The 15,021-nt window shown below is 36.8% G+C and overlaps 1 protein-coding gene across 2 annotated transcripts; it reads left to right on the top strand.

The window, feature by feature from the left end:
- The first annotated feature begins 3,451 nt into the window (after positions 1-3,451).
- krtcap3 (keratinocyte associated protein 3) lies at positions 3,452-14,226 on the top strand. Of its 2 annotated transcripts, none has more exons than XM_057834064.1 (6): positions 3,452-3,620; positions 7,237-7,421; positions 7,796-7,855; positions 7,929-8,126; positions 11,145-11,279; positions 11,402-14,222. In XM_057834064.1, exons 1-6 carry the CDS (start codon positions 3,608-3,610, stop codon positions 11,471-11,473), a joined length of 663 nt encoding a protein of 220 aa, XP_057690047.1. In that variant the 5' UTR covers positions 3,452-3,607; the 3' UTR covers positions 11,474-14,222. The 2 variants fall into 2 exon arrangements, with proteins under 2 accessions (XP_057690047.1, XP_057690127.1); XM_057834144.1 differs by having other exon boundaries at positions 3,517-3,649; positions 11,402-14,226.
- The last annotated feature ends 795 nt before the right edge of the window (positions 14,227-15,021 follow it).

Raw genomic sequence — 15,021 nt, 5'->3', positions numbered from 1 at the left:
ATTTAACTTGGCTTTTTGCAATATTTGGTGTTTTGTTAACCATTAATCTGGGCTAGTTAAAATGGCCAGTACATTTCTACATTAGTTTTTTTTTCTTTTTCTTTTCTAAATTGAACATTAATGGAAACAAACACAAAGCATAGACTTCACTATCAGTTGTTGGGGCTTGGGGCCGATCCGTAGGGGGCCCATTTTCAAAAACTTAAAATTCAAATATTTTCAAAACCAAAGCCGCTAGCGACCTAAAACCAAAACAGGCACCTCCCTTAGGCATATATGAGTCTTCATGAGCAGCGGCATAAAAAAATTCAAAGACGTTCGCTAATAAAATCCTGGTTGATTATTTTTTTCTATACAATTATAACAAAACTTGAAATGATGTTGGAGTCTGCACAAAGAACAATAAAACAAAAGAATACAAATAATCAGACATGCAATCTTATATCCTCATGAACAAATTCCATCTAGTTGTATACAAATCAATTTATTGACAGAAGTCAAAAGAATATGTTTAGAATAATACTATTTAGAATGGAGAGAATATAATACAGTGGGGAGAACAAGTATTTGATACACTGCCGATTTTGCTGGTTTTCCCACTTGCATGTAGAGGTCTAATTTGTATCATACGTTCTCAACTGTGAGGGAAGGAATCTAATACAGAAAAACAGAAAATCACGTTGTATGATTTTTAAATAATAAATTTGCATTTAATTGCATGAAATAAGTATTTGATACATCACAAAAATCGAACTTAATATTTGGTACAGAAACCTTTGTTTGCTATTACAGATACCAAACGTTTCCTGTAGTCCTTGACAAGGTTTGCACACACTGCAGCAGGGATTTTGGCCCACTCCTCAATGCAGATCTTCTCCAGAGCCTTCAGGTTTCGGGGCTGCTGCCGGGCAACACAGACTTTCAGCTCCCTCCATAGATTTTCTATCGGGTTCAGATCTGGTGACTGGCTAGGCCACTCCAGGACCTTAAGATGCTTCTTACGGAGCCACTCTTTAGTTGCCTTGGCTGTTTGCTTAGGGTCGTCATGCTGGAAGACCCAGCCATGACCCTTCTTCAGTGCTCTCACTGAAGGAAGGGGGTTGTCAGCCAAGATCTGGCGATACATAGCCCCATCCATCCTCCCCTCAATACGGTGCAGTCGTCCTGTACCCTTGGCAGAGAAGCAGCCCCAAAAAATGATGTTTCCTCCTCCATGTTTCACGGTTGGGATGGTGTTCTCGGGGTTGTACTCATCCTTCTTTTTGCTCCAAACACAACGAGCCGAGTTTATACCAAAAAGTTCAATTTTGGTCTCATCCGACCAGATGACCTTCTCCCATTGCTCCTCTGGATCATCCAGATAGTCAGTGGCAAACTTCAGACGTGTCTGGACATGCACTGGCTTCAGCAGCGGGACCTTGAATGCGCTGTAGGATTTTAATTCATGACGGTGTAATGTGTTTCCGATGGTTTTCTTTGAGACTGTGGTTTCAGCTCTCTTCAGGTCATTGACCAGGTCCTGCCGTGTAGTTCTGGGCTGATCCCTCACCTTCCTCATGATCAGTGATGCCCCACGAGGTGAGATCTTGCATGGAGCCCCAGAACGAGGCAGATTGACCGTCAACTTGAACTTCTTCCATTTTTCTAATAATCTCTCCAACAGTTGTTACCTTCTCACCAAGCTGCTTGCTTATTTTCCTGTAGCCCATCCCAGCCTTGTGCAGGTCTATTATTTTATCCCTGATGTCATTTGTGGAGAGGTTGGAGTTTGTTTGTTTGTTTGTTTGAGCATGTGAACAGGTGTCTTTTATACAGGTAACAAGTTCAAACAGGTGCAGTTACTTCCGGTAATGAGTGGAGAACAGGAGGGGTTCTTAAAAAAGAACTAAGAGCCGAAATATTTACTAGTTGGTAATGTATCAAACACTTATTTCGTGCAGTTAAATACAAATTTATTATTTATAAATTATACAATGGGATTTTCTGGATTTTTGTATTAGATTACGTCCCTCACAGTTGAAGAGAACTTATTATACAAATTACAGACCTCTACATGGCTTGTAAGTGGGAAAACCAGCAAAATCGGCAGTGTATCAAATACTTGTTCTCCCCACTGTATTTGGAAGAGAAAAAAAATTGTCTTGATGTTGACTCATTGGCTGCAATCGACAGCGCTAGACATCCAATCAATTTTGAGTGAAAGGCGAATGAGCCCTGCCAGCTCTCCTTGTCAAAATGGATTGGATGTCTAGTGCCGTCAAAGGCACTGAAACATACTGTAGATGAGCGTTGACGGTCGTTATTCTCAGTTTAAATGAATTAGAAGTCTATCCTTGTTGATGGCAGGCAATGAGTAAATAAAGACACAGGTAATATTATTCAAACGTGGAGAAAACTTACAGAATTTAGCTTCGTAGCAGAGTTGTTTTCATCAAGGATGACTATAACAAAAATATTTTGTCAAAGATCATTTTTTTATGACGATACGATAACGAGCTAAAAACATTTTTGGGGAGACTAAAAAATAACGAGACTAATGCCAGTTTTCGTCTGAGGAGACGACAACGAGACGAAAAATGCACAATAGTTTCAGTCACATGTTCACAATGTATGACATTTCATGTGTTGTTAGCCTGCATCGCAGCAGCGTCCAGTTGTGTCACTCATGTGATGTGCTGCTGCTTTCCAGTCTCCAGGCTTGCACACAGAGTAAGATTTGTTTTCTTGGCCAGGAGAATATGTAATGTTGCTTTAGTCTTTAAAGGTCTGTGCTGAGTGATCATCACACTCTAAATGTAACTGGGAGAATTAGAATAGCATTCATGTTCGAGTTAGCAAATGGCTAATGCTAATGGCAATTGTCCTTTAAAACTCTCGGAAACATTTTTTTACATACACTTCGTGGTGTTCACGTGTGGATAGTTAATTTAAAATAATGTACTGTTTTCCTGCAGAGTGTGTATTATCAGGAAGTTGTCGTTGTCGTTGTAGATGCTACAATATGGCAATGTTCATTTGAAATAGTTATAAACCTTTATTATTTGTTTATTTATTTATTTATTTATTTTATTTTACAGACAAAAACAATTTTAGTAAACGTCGACCAAAATTAGAAGAAATTAGTCTTGAGTTTTCGTCAACAAAAACTAGACAGAGACCAACACATTTTGAGATGACTAAAATATGACTTAGACTAATAAGTATTATCGTCCAAAAGACTAAGACAAAAACAAAAATTAAAAGGGCTGCCAAAAACAACAATGCTTCGTAGAAGTGAAATTGGCCTAGAATAAAAAGACCAAGTATTTAGTTGATTTTTGTAATTACAAAGATTTGATTATATTTTTACCTTTAATGTTAATCGTATGACCAATTTTTGATGAATATATTTGTCAACATTTTTCACAGAACGACCCTTAAGAGGCAGATCTGCATTAGTGTGTGCATAGTTGACTATGGGCAGGTAAGCGTCAGGTGGGTTCTGTGACGTATGCCGGAAGTGGGGACAGTGCTAACTGTGGGAAGCTGGTGTGAAAGTTTGCTCAGAAACAGGGAACCTCAGCATTGTGTTTATTAAACCTTAAAGCGAAACACCTGCCGAGCAGCTATGTGTACTTTTGGTGAGTTGTTGTCAAATTAAACGTAAAAGGTAATTATCGTTATTGCTTTTCGCTATCGATTTTGCCGCGATTCGCAAGCGGGCCTACTGTAATAATGAAAGTTTCGGTTTGTTAAACGTTACCTCGTGAATCCCTTAGTTTTATCCGTCTGTACTGCTGTATCATATTATTTTGTAGGCTATAGTACTACTAAAGTAACAGTTCTTAGACAAAGATATAAAATTGGATACGAAAGTCGTACGATGAAGGAAAAAAAAGTCTGCCTCAGGGAGTCAATGCGACAACAAAGGCGGGATAAACAAATAAGCTTCACTGTGTTAAAACCTTCACGTCTCATTAGCTCTCATTTGTAATGCAGAATTAACATGTGGATTCATGGAAAATAATTGGCCTACTTTCTAAGAGAACCTAGCGTAAGTGAGTCACTTGTCTTCAATTTATACATTTGTTGTGCATTATTTATCTTATGACCACTTGCTTTACATATTTTGTCCTTCGTTGTATGATGCCGTGAATTTTTTAAACTCTAATATTGGAGACTGAGGTTGTCGTAAAAAATATATTTGAGAATATTGTATGCCAAACAAATGACTGGAGGTCGGTAGAGCAGCCAAAAATCTTACTCAAGTAAGAGTAGCGTTACTCCAAATAATATTGGTCAAGTAAAAGTAAAAAGTAGTCGCCCAAACAATGTACTCAAGTACAAGTAAAAAAGTATTCGGTGAAAAGAATACTCAAGTAATGAGTAACATTGTGAGTAACTGGTTTTATAAATATTTATATTAGGCATGTGCTGGTATGAGATTTTGACGGTATGATAACCGTGAGCAAAAATACCGCGGTTTCACGTTATCACGGTATTGCAATTATAGCTCCAAAATGTGTTATTTTGAGAGGTATGGGTTAAAAAAAACAACTACTTTTCTGCGGGATTTTTTTTTCCAGAAAATATTTGCAAATTGGAACATTAATATAATGTTAAAATAAATAAACAAAAAAATATCTTAAATAAAATTAAAATAAATAGAACTTATAGACTACCCATAGCCACAGCTCAGGTTGCTCAAGATTAGAGCAAGAACAAAATTAATTGCTATGAAAAGTAAAAACACTTCTAAATAAAATTGAAAAATATTTACTGTACGACTTTTTTGTCTTTCTTTTTGAGGGGGCAAAAGCTCAAGTGAAGTTTCGCCATTTTCAGCCACTGTGTCAACTAGTCTACAAGTCATGCCTTTGTGTTAAAAAGACAAATAATTCATAAGTTAATAGGTTAAAATGGATAAGTTAGTTAAAATGTAAATATTGTTGTGTAAAGGTTTCATCTAAAAAACACTGGGTGTGAGACCTCTCCTTGTCCAGCGAACGTGCATTTGTGCTTCGGGCAAGATCATTTGTCACAATTAGCGATCTTTGACGTTATCCTTTTTTCATTCATTCAATCTTGGTCCTTAATGGCCGTGAGATTTATAACCTCGACGAAGTTGCTCTCCCAGCTAAGACTAGGCTAACATTCATCTTTGTAAGTTTTTAGTTAGTTTGTATTTTGAATTTGAAAGGAAAATGCGTTTTGTTTTTTGGCAAACTTTTTCATGGTGTTCATGGACCTGATGACTTCCTCACATTCTGTTGTGTTTGTGCTAATGGAGCTACTCACACGTGTAAAATACTATTCTACAACGTTTTAAATGTATTTGTTTTGTATATTTCAGTTACCATGATTTGAGACGTCCATAAATTCAAGAAAAGTACGCCTTTTGTTTGGAGTGTTTTTTTTTTTTTTTGGTTCGCCGGCTGTCTAGCAGAATAGCGTCACTGACAAACACAGCAACAACCGGAGAGGGAGGGTTGAGCCCTGCCGCTCCAAGACAGTTCTGGCTGCATTTTTGAGACACATAAAATAGCGAATACTGTTCTACGGTATGACGGAAAATTTTAGTGGTTTTGAAACCTTGACGTTTTCTTACCACGGTAAACCTTGAAACTGGTAACCGGCACATGCCTAATACATATACTGTATATATATTTAACAATGTTTTTTTTTTTTTTTTCCAGCACAATTTTTTTATAGGAACTGTTGTTATAATTATACTGTACAAGAACTCATAACATAACCACATTAAGCCAAAGAAATACAAAAAATAAAAAAATACTGAATTCCGGTGGGAGGGGGAAAAAATTACATAAATGAAGCATTATTCGTCCAAAGTGCATGAGTGCACTCTAGTGGAGAAAATAGTTCCTATTTTAGTATTCCACCCATTAAAACGCATTACGGTGAGGCATTAAAAATTATATCAACTTGACGTTTTTTTTTTTTTACATTATTTATAAGAGTTATCTGATATCATCGGATAGCCGGGATAAGAGAGTCGATACGGTCGGCTACTTGATAATATCGGCTGATAAACGCATTTTAAAATTATATCGGATAATTTCGACATTGGTTTTTATTGTTATCGGTTTTGGGCCAAAATGCATGTTGCCTTCAAAGTAATTGTAGAAACCTTCTGCCATTGTGTAAGGGCTGGTCACTGCTTAGCACAGCAGTTATGCTTATTGACCGTTAGGTTTCTCCAAACGTAGATGCATGGGATTTGTTATGTTAGCAGATCATTTGCATTCATGGTGCAAAAAGTAAATGAACAATAAATGATTTCAAATTTATGAATTTTTAACTCGTTACAAACCACATTCACTGTACTGAAGCTGTGTTTCTTTGTTTTGTATTTTGAGCCAGAAGCACTGTGTGAGCCATATGTGATATGGCAGTGCCTTATTGGCACTTTGCACTTACAGTTGATCTAAAAAACTGATGTTTGCACTATTTTGATTTCAACAATAAATATACTGGTGCAATATAGTCTATTTTCCCATAACTTCAGTTGAAGTTGTTTTTATTTTTCACAGAATGCTTATTGGAAAACCTAGAAGTTGTTACATTTATCATTATTGAATTTATCATTATTAAAGTATCCAGTGGGTGAATCACAGTACAATCAGCCATAATATGTAAATCCACGACTGCATATATGTGTATCTGTTTGATATCAGTATCGGATGTTTGGAGTTGAAAAATATCGGGATATCGGTTAAAAAGTCATTATTGGTCAACATTATTTACACTTTATGTGTGTGAAACTACCTACAGTTGGACATTGACATTAAAAAGCATATAAAATGAAATTTGCTGATACCTGTAGAAACCCTGCCACCATTGCAAACAACAACAACAATAAGCATGTTAAATTATTTTTCTACGTCATTTGAGTTGTATTTTCTATTTTCTTTAATATTTGTTTTTGATGCATTTCCGGAGTTTTTTAAGGCTTTTCATTGTTCATCTAGCTAATTTACTAAATGTATTGTGACTGGTTGTAGATTTCAGATTTCTTTTTTTCTTCCTCCGTTACTTATAATGCCATTCTGAGACTTGGTGTTTTGATTTAGTTTTAAAATTAAATCACTGCGCTCCACAAGACAGATACTCATTTCATATATGTGGATAACATATAGGACTTAGATTTACCAACAACAGGTCCTCAAAAAAGAATGTGTCACCCAATATTTTTTTAAATCTGTTACGCATATTTGGCGTGTTATTATATATTTTTAGATAAGGAAAAGGGCCCGAGGAGGTTGATGCAAAAGGGCTTAGCGCTCATCCTGGTGGGCCATATTAACTTCATCCTTGGCGCCATCGTCCACGGCAGTGTCCTGAGACACATTTCCAAACCCAGCCAACAAATCACCACTGAATACACAGCAACTAACATCATATCTGTCACTTCAGGCCTTCTGGTGAGTTCAATTATTCATTCTTGCATTGTTTCTTAATTGCTGCAGCAATAAGATGTTTTCTCCATTGTATATAGCGGGGAAAAGTAGAGAGAGCAAGCCTGTTAACTTGAGTTGGTTTTTCAACCCAGTCACTATACTCCATTACGTAGTACTGCCACATTAAACTGAAAGTAATCACGATGGCACAATTGACCACAGCGATAAAGAAATTGCGCTAGCTGTTCTCTTTTATCTGCAACTGTTATAAAATGTATCTAGAAAAACTATGCTGTGCTGTACAAAAGCTCATTGTCTAAGTTCTGGTTAGAACTCCTGCAATAATGTTCACATGAGTGAAAATTAGAGGTTTAGATGTTTGTGATTCAACATTTCAGAGCATCGCCACAGGAATTATTGCCATTGTGGTGTCAAGGAACCTTCGCACACTTAAGCTGGTAAAACTTTAAAGTCCTTTCCTCTTTGCTATTTTTACAGCTCATTTAAGATGTTGCTTTTGTGTGTTCATAGCACATCGGACTTTTACTCGCCTCGTTCCTCAATGCCCTGCTCTCAGCGGCATGCTGTGTCGGCCTCTTGGTGGCCATCGGGTTGACGGTCACTCACGATGGTCAGGGCCTGATGCGAGGGTGCAACGACACAGTTGTGCCTGCCAATGCGCGCTCTCCTGTCAGCGCACAGTGCCCGTTTGACACCACGAGAATTTATGTGAGTCTCAACTCTTATTTTAAAATGTAGAGAAAAATGGGTAAGGTTTTAGTTTTTAACTGAGTGTAGTGAATGTGTTAGGTGGCATGTAAAAGGTGTAGCATTAATTTTACTTCATTACATTTACTTGAGAAACTTTTTGAGAAAAATATACTTCTCTTTTTGTCTTTGTTTCCTCTTTATTCTACATATTAGATTTTACTTAACGTATTTTGCGCACCTAAAAGCCTTCAATTTTCTCAAAAGCATACAGTGCGCTTTATAATCCGATGCGCCTTGTATATGGATCAGTATTGGTTGATCATTGCATGACATTCCTTTTAGCGCAGCACCATCTAGTGGATGTATAACGCAACCCCAACCCCTTCTCCTACTACTACTGCGCCCTATAGAGCCTACCCACGTACCACGTGCTCGCTGTATGGTTCCGCCCACTTGTCCGTCATTTTGACTCTGTATTAGCATCGTTTTCAATTGATGGCGGAATTTAAAATGCATTTCATGGAAGACCCAGTGCTTTCTGATGCCGCAAACTCACTGGATCTGTTGCATAAAAGGCGTTATGAGGAAAAGCTTCGTTCTATACAGTCGCCAGATCCATATTTGATGCCCAAATCGATGTTTTTCGACCCACTGTCTTCGCCCTGTCTGCCTGACATCTGCTACGCAGATATTTACAATTATCTTGTCCACACTAAATCAGCCTATTCTCACGAAAATATGAAAAACTTCAAGAGCTGGGAGGCTTATAAATACTTCGTTGCTGGTTGGGTGAAACAGGTCCTCGTCCACGAAAATTCGGCAGGAATCTATCTTGTGCTTGGAAAGGTGAGTTACGAAATTTTCAATTCAAAATCTTTTGTTATTGCTAACATCCACTGTCAAGTCTAATTTATTTCATGTCGTTTGTCAATGGAGTTAAGGCTTTTAATGTTTATATGGTTTAGCGATAGCACTCTCACTACATACATACGTGTATGTTGTCGGCGATTAGCCTAGCAATGATCTTAATTGTGGTTATTTGTCAGCCCCGTAGACGAGGCCAGTTTCTTTCACTTGGTACCAGCTAAATATTATTCAAAAAATAACGATGGTGGAAGAAAGGGAAGTCACAAACATCTTGAATTTGAAACTATGTCGTACTACGTCGTATGTTGTCGGCGATTAGCCTTGCAATGATCTTAATTGTGGTTATTTGTCAGCCCCGTAGACGAGGCCAGTTTCTTTCACTTGGTACCAGCTAAATATTATTCAAAAAATAACGACGGTGGAAGAAAGGGAAGTCCCAAACATCTTGAATTTGAAACTATGTTGTACTACGTCGTATGTTGTCGGCAATTAGCCTAGCAATGATCTTAATTGTGGTTGTCAGGCCAAAACCCTCTAAATATATATTAAATGCATCTTACCGGATATAAAATGACTACTACATAGTCTGTGGTGATTTTTTGGTGTCCAGTTTTCACGTCGAATTGCAGCCGTCCATTTCGCTCTCCTCTTTGGATCCCTCGGAATACGGTAAAACTTCAAGTCTCTCCTTCCATCTTCTCTGTTAGTGCAACCAACAGCCACACACGCCTTCACCATTTTGATTATTAATGTTAAGGAGCAGAAAAACACGCCGTAAATAGGAGAAATGTACGTAGCCGTAACAGGTTAACACTATGTTTTGACGGACAAGTGGGCGGAACCATACAGCGAGCACGTGGTACGTGGGTAGGCTCTATATGTGAAAACAGTTTTAAAATAGTCCATTCATTGAAGGTGCTCCCTTTACCCCAATGTGCCTTATAGTGCGGAAAATACTGTTCGTTCTTTACTTTTTTGCCAGAGATGCCCTTGAATTGTGCTATATAAATAAATTTGCCTTGCCTTGCCTTGCCTCAGTGACTCTACCACTTTCACCAATGAAATGTCGCAACTACAGTCACATGACTCCATTATACCAATCAGACGTAAAAATAGTCACATGACAGCACACAAGCTTGAAATCTGAAGTCACGCCGGTCTGTTCACTCAGGTGCCATCTTTAAAGTGCTGTGTAAAAAAAAACAAAAAAAAAACGCTGCCCTCAACATTACCCAAAAGCGCTGATTTCCACCTCTCCCTGTTTTAATTTGGCACTCATAGACCAGGGTTAACCGTACATATGATCTTTTAAGTCCAGGGGAGGAAATATGTTTTCTCCACTAGAGGGCACTCACGCTCTGTGGACGGTTGATTTCTCATTTCTGTAGATTTTTCGAGTTGAAGTTTCATGGTTTTTGTGAATTATTATTTATGGTCATTTAATAAATTATAGTACAGTATATTGACAGTTCATAAATATAACATTGTGCTGAAAAAGAATATATCATTGTTTTTAAAAAAAACAAGACATTGTAAGCAGTTACTCATTACTTTAGTATTCTTTTCACTGAACACTTTTTTACTTGTACTTGAGTGAATTTTTTGGATGACTACTTTTACTTTAGTAATATTGTTGTGAAGTAACGCTCCTCTTTCTTGAGTAAAATTTCCGGCACTGACAACTGATTGTATTAATATTACTGAAGAATAATTAGATTACATTTCTCACTACATACAAACATCCATTGTGGTGTGCTGAACGTGGCCACTAGGGGGCTGTATGATACTTACATAATGAATACACAAATAAGACTGTATTCTCAGTAAACTACAGTAATATCAGTCGTTTTCATGCTGAGGATCAATAATATGTGCTTGTGAATATTCTTGTATTTTCTATCTTGCATGTGTTGCTTCACCATTTGTTTACTGTTACACCATTCACTTCTTTAGCCTGTTGTTTGCATTAATTTTGACAACTTTTATAAGCTGTTAATGGCATGTTGCATTGTGCGTTAGCATTAATCTGGACAAGTTTTAAATGGCAAATTTATGTGGTACGGTAAATTGCACAAAGTATAATCCACTTTAGTTTGGACTTAAACCTCGTCAATAATCACAATATTTGTTGCTGTTTTCCACCATTTTAATTTTTTTATTACATGTCAGGACACCACCCTGGCAATATGGTTCCCTAGTGCAGTGTTGGCAGCAGCAGAGAGTGGCCTGTCTGTATGGTGCTTCATCGTAGGACTGACTCTCCGGGGCCTGCTGGCCTGTGGGAAGACCTACTACAAACAGCAGGTGTGTGAATGTGTGTGTGTGTGTGTCTGTGGTGATGTTTGAGGGTTGTAAAGCATTGTAAATGATTTGTTTTCCCATATTCTGTATATACCTTGAAGTACCTCATTGTTCTTCTCTCATAGTTAGAGGAGGAGGCAGAGAGCTCACCACACAGCGCACGCCTGATAAGCCAAAACATCAACCCTGATGCCTGATGTAACAAAATGCTGGAAGTACAGCACTCCATTATTTCACATCCCTAAATCTGAATATATAGAAATATTTTATAGGAGTTGATCGATTCATTTCATTGAACTTGACCAAGTGTAAATGCATTCATGTATTGTCAACGTTTTGATGCTCAGCCGTCATGTAGTCACATTAGGACTCTTTTTGCTTTTTAGTAAGTTTGGGTTTGCTAGTTAATAACATTCCATCCAGAGTTTAATGAAAGAACTTTTTTGTACATTTTTTTATATCAAGTTGTAACAGGACTGAGCGATGATGTTTTTCATGCAGTCTGATCTTGATTATTTTCACAATTTTTTAAAACTTGATATTTATTGATTTTTACCTGGCAGACTGACAGAACATCCTTACTGAATGTTTAATAAACTAGAGTGTAGTTGAACTTACAAAATATGAAATAATTATTAAACAACATGAAATTGCCAGGACTGAATAACCTGAAAATCCTTGTCGCAAACACCACTTCTCAAAGACAGTATTCAAAAACGACAGACCTATCATTAAATGAACATAAAAAGTCAACTATAATCAACAAAATACAAAGCAAAATAAATATTTAAAAAAGTATTGGACAGGAAGTCACTCAACAATGCAAAGAATGTATAGAAGACACCCATGACTCACATGTTCAAACTGTTATGCAGATATACAAGATTTAAAAAAATAAATAGAATGAAAGAAAGAAAAAAATGAAGACACCCTGGATTGTTGACATTTTTCAACTGTTACTTTAAAATGTGTATCATCTGCAATATCAAGTACTAACTGTCATGTTGTGAACCTGCAAAATACCATGTAACCAGTGTGTCAATTTTGAATAAAACAAAAAAAATTCAACAAGGAACAACTTTTTTTATCTACTTACCCATAGCTGAGTGCAGTTGGTCACCAAAACTTTGGCTGTAACCTTTGTGGTTGTGGCATTGCTGCTCGAGAAACATTTTCTGACAGGGATTTTGTACAAAAAGACTTTTGATTAAGTGCTTAAATTACACTTAACTGAGTTTCAAGGCATCAATCCGTCTTTTGTTAGACAAAATGAATGAATTTATTTTTGTCAGCTTGTACTTTTTTTCCAAAGTCGTTAAAAAAAAAAAAACTTTTATGCCAAGGAGGGTTAGAAAACCTTCCAAACACATCACGACTAACACAGCCCAAATTTGTCAAAAAAACAACAACCATACATTCATTCATTGGTAAGTCAATTTTTGTTCAACAATAAACAATGACATTTTTAACTTCATTTATTTTTATTTTAATGTTTAGCTTGCGTCTTAAAATTATGCATGAGCAAATACAGCGTCACGATGTTTAGTGTATTTGAGTATTAGCCACACACTATTTTTTTTTCATGTTAAGAGGTTCACCCAGTATGTGGGCCAGCAGTCTTAGCATCCACAGACACACGAGCACACACACAACCAAGTGACAGAGAGGATAACATCAGATCAGCCACGAAACGGTTAATCTAGTGCTCTGCTCAATCGTGTGGAAGGGAATCATAGCACGCAGCACTAATCCTGACTGTGTGAGGGATAAATATTGACATTGTGCTGCCTGATTCAATCACTCAGTGATCAGTGTGTGGAGCCTAGCCCATCAGGCTCACTTTGAGGTCACCGCATAGATGTTTCTATGTGAAAACACGAGTAGTAATGAGGATGTGCTTGTTCCGCACAAATGACTCGAATACAACTTATGAGCTGTATTTTTTTTAATTGACGTTAGGTCCAGAAAATTTGCATCTTATTGTTATTCTTGAAATCATCTGTGTAATTTAAAAAAATAAATAAATCTGTATTTACCCACTTGATTATTAAAGGTACTAAACAGGATTTTTAGTGAACTGAGACGGCCTCAAAAAGGTTTTTTCTTCTCTTCAATAGTGTTCGGGTAGAATACTCAGGCCAAACATGCTCCTGTGCATGTCCATGTGCGTCCCCCCGGCAGCAGCGCTGTTTCACCGAGCTTCCTCTTAGACTCTGCTTGGAAAAAACACTTTTCTAACCCACTTAAGGCTTGCTACTAACTGTAAACATTTCTGGTGCTGATCTGATGTGCCAAATGCTCATACAAGCTTACGCGGCATGCACGAGTTTAACACAGGCTGCAATTACATTTTAGTGACAGTCGTGAGTAAGTGAAAAAGTGATAAAATAATACATATAGTAGCGTTCACATTTGGAAAATACATAGTCAATTTTTTTTTTTCTCTCCACTGAACTGATATTGTTAAAGTTAGCACATTTGGAGTAAAGTTTTAAAATATTTGCTTTTAAAAAATGTGTAATTGATTCAAGCCAACAGACCGGAACTGGTGTTGCATCATTTGGAAAAAAAGAAAAAAATCCCCATTAATGCTTTTCTTGGAACTATTTGGTCTGTGTGCAAAAGTTCTACTTCGTACAAAAGAAAGTATGAACACACAGAATAAATTGTCCACAATATTGTTGCATATTGGAGACAATAAAGCTGAACCTTAAATTTTATTCCTACGTCAGTAGAGTAACCCGGTTGACCGCATCAGTTCAAAGGGTTTTACTGTCATTGTACAGGTCATAGTGAAATTGTTTTCTGGCAGTTCTCAGTTGTGTACATCGTATAAATAGAATTAGATTAAAAAAAAAAAAAAAATTTTTTCTTTAAAACAGTGAATAGCTTTTAGTCAATGTATTGATGTCCATGAACATTTTTGGACTCGTTTTATCTAAATGAGTTCTTGAGGTACAGTAAGTTTTTTGGGGGGGGTTGGTTGTTTTAGTTTGAGGCAACATTGTAATATTCTTTTATTGTCAACCTTTTCTAATTGAATAGTAACGTTTTAATGTATTATTGTTAATGTTCCTTGTTTATTCAGATAATAAACAATCTTTGAAATTCCTAATTATCTGAAATTTCAGATCTCAGATGTTATCATTTTTAAAGAATTTCCTGTTTAAATTAAAAGTGACAGCCAACCTGATAGTGTGTGTCAACCATCCCCACACTGAAGATGGTTGTCAGGATGGTTTTCTTATTTTCTTTCTTCTGGTACATGTCAAAGTAAAGCATCCATTCATTGTTGTCTGGCTGTATTTGATTAATAAATTAATAATACTGTTTAAAACAAAACAAAACAAAAAAAAAAACGGAAAAATGTCAATTCCAAGACATTAAAGGAAAAGATAAGACCTATAAGCGATATTTATGTGAAACATCGTTGCTCAAAAAATCTACGTACGCAAAACATGAATTTCTTATATATAAATAACAGACAATATTTAACCATGCACATAAAATTACAGTCACGCCACAAGTTTACAACACAGAAAGACGGATACACTCCAATCAGGTAAAAATTAGCTATTAAAATAGGCGCACCGTCTTTATAAATTCTCTACCTGTGCATTTTGTTTCCTTGTGAAGCCTAGCCTGGTACTCCAGACTCACCGCTGTTCCAGCTATTGAGTCTGGCCACCATTAAGCGGATAAAATTTCCAGGGCGGAGCAAGCCACAGCAAACAGACAGCGGTGT

This window comes from Corythoichthys intestinalis, chromosome 1, assembly GCF_030265065.1.
Source record: "Corythoichthys intestinalis isolate RoL2023-P3 chromosome 1, ASM3026506v1, whole genome shotgun sequence".
Lineage (NCBI taxonomy): Eukaryota > Metazoa > Chordata > Actinopteri > Syngnathiformes > Syngnathidae > Corythoichthys > Corythoichthys intestinalis.
This window is presented reverse-complemented; position numbering and strand designations above follow the sequence as displayed.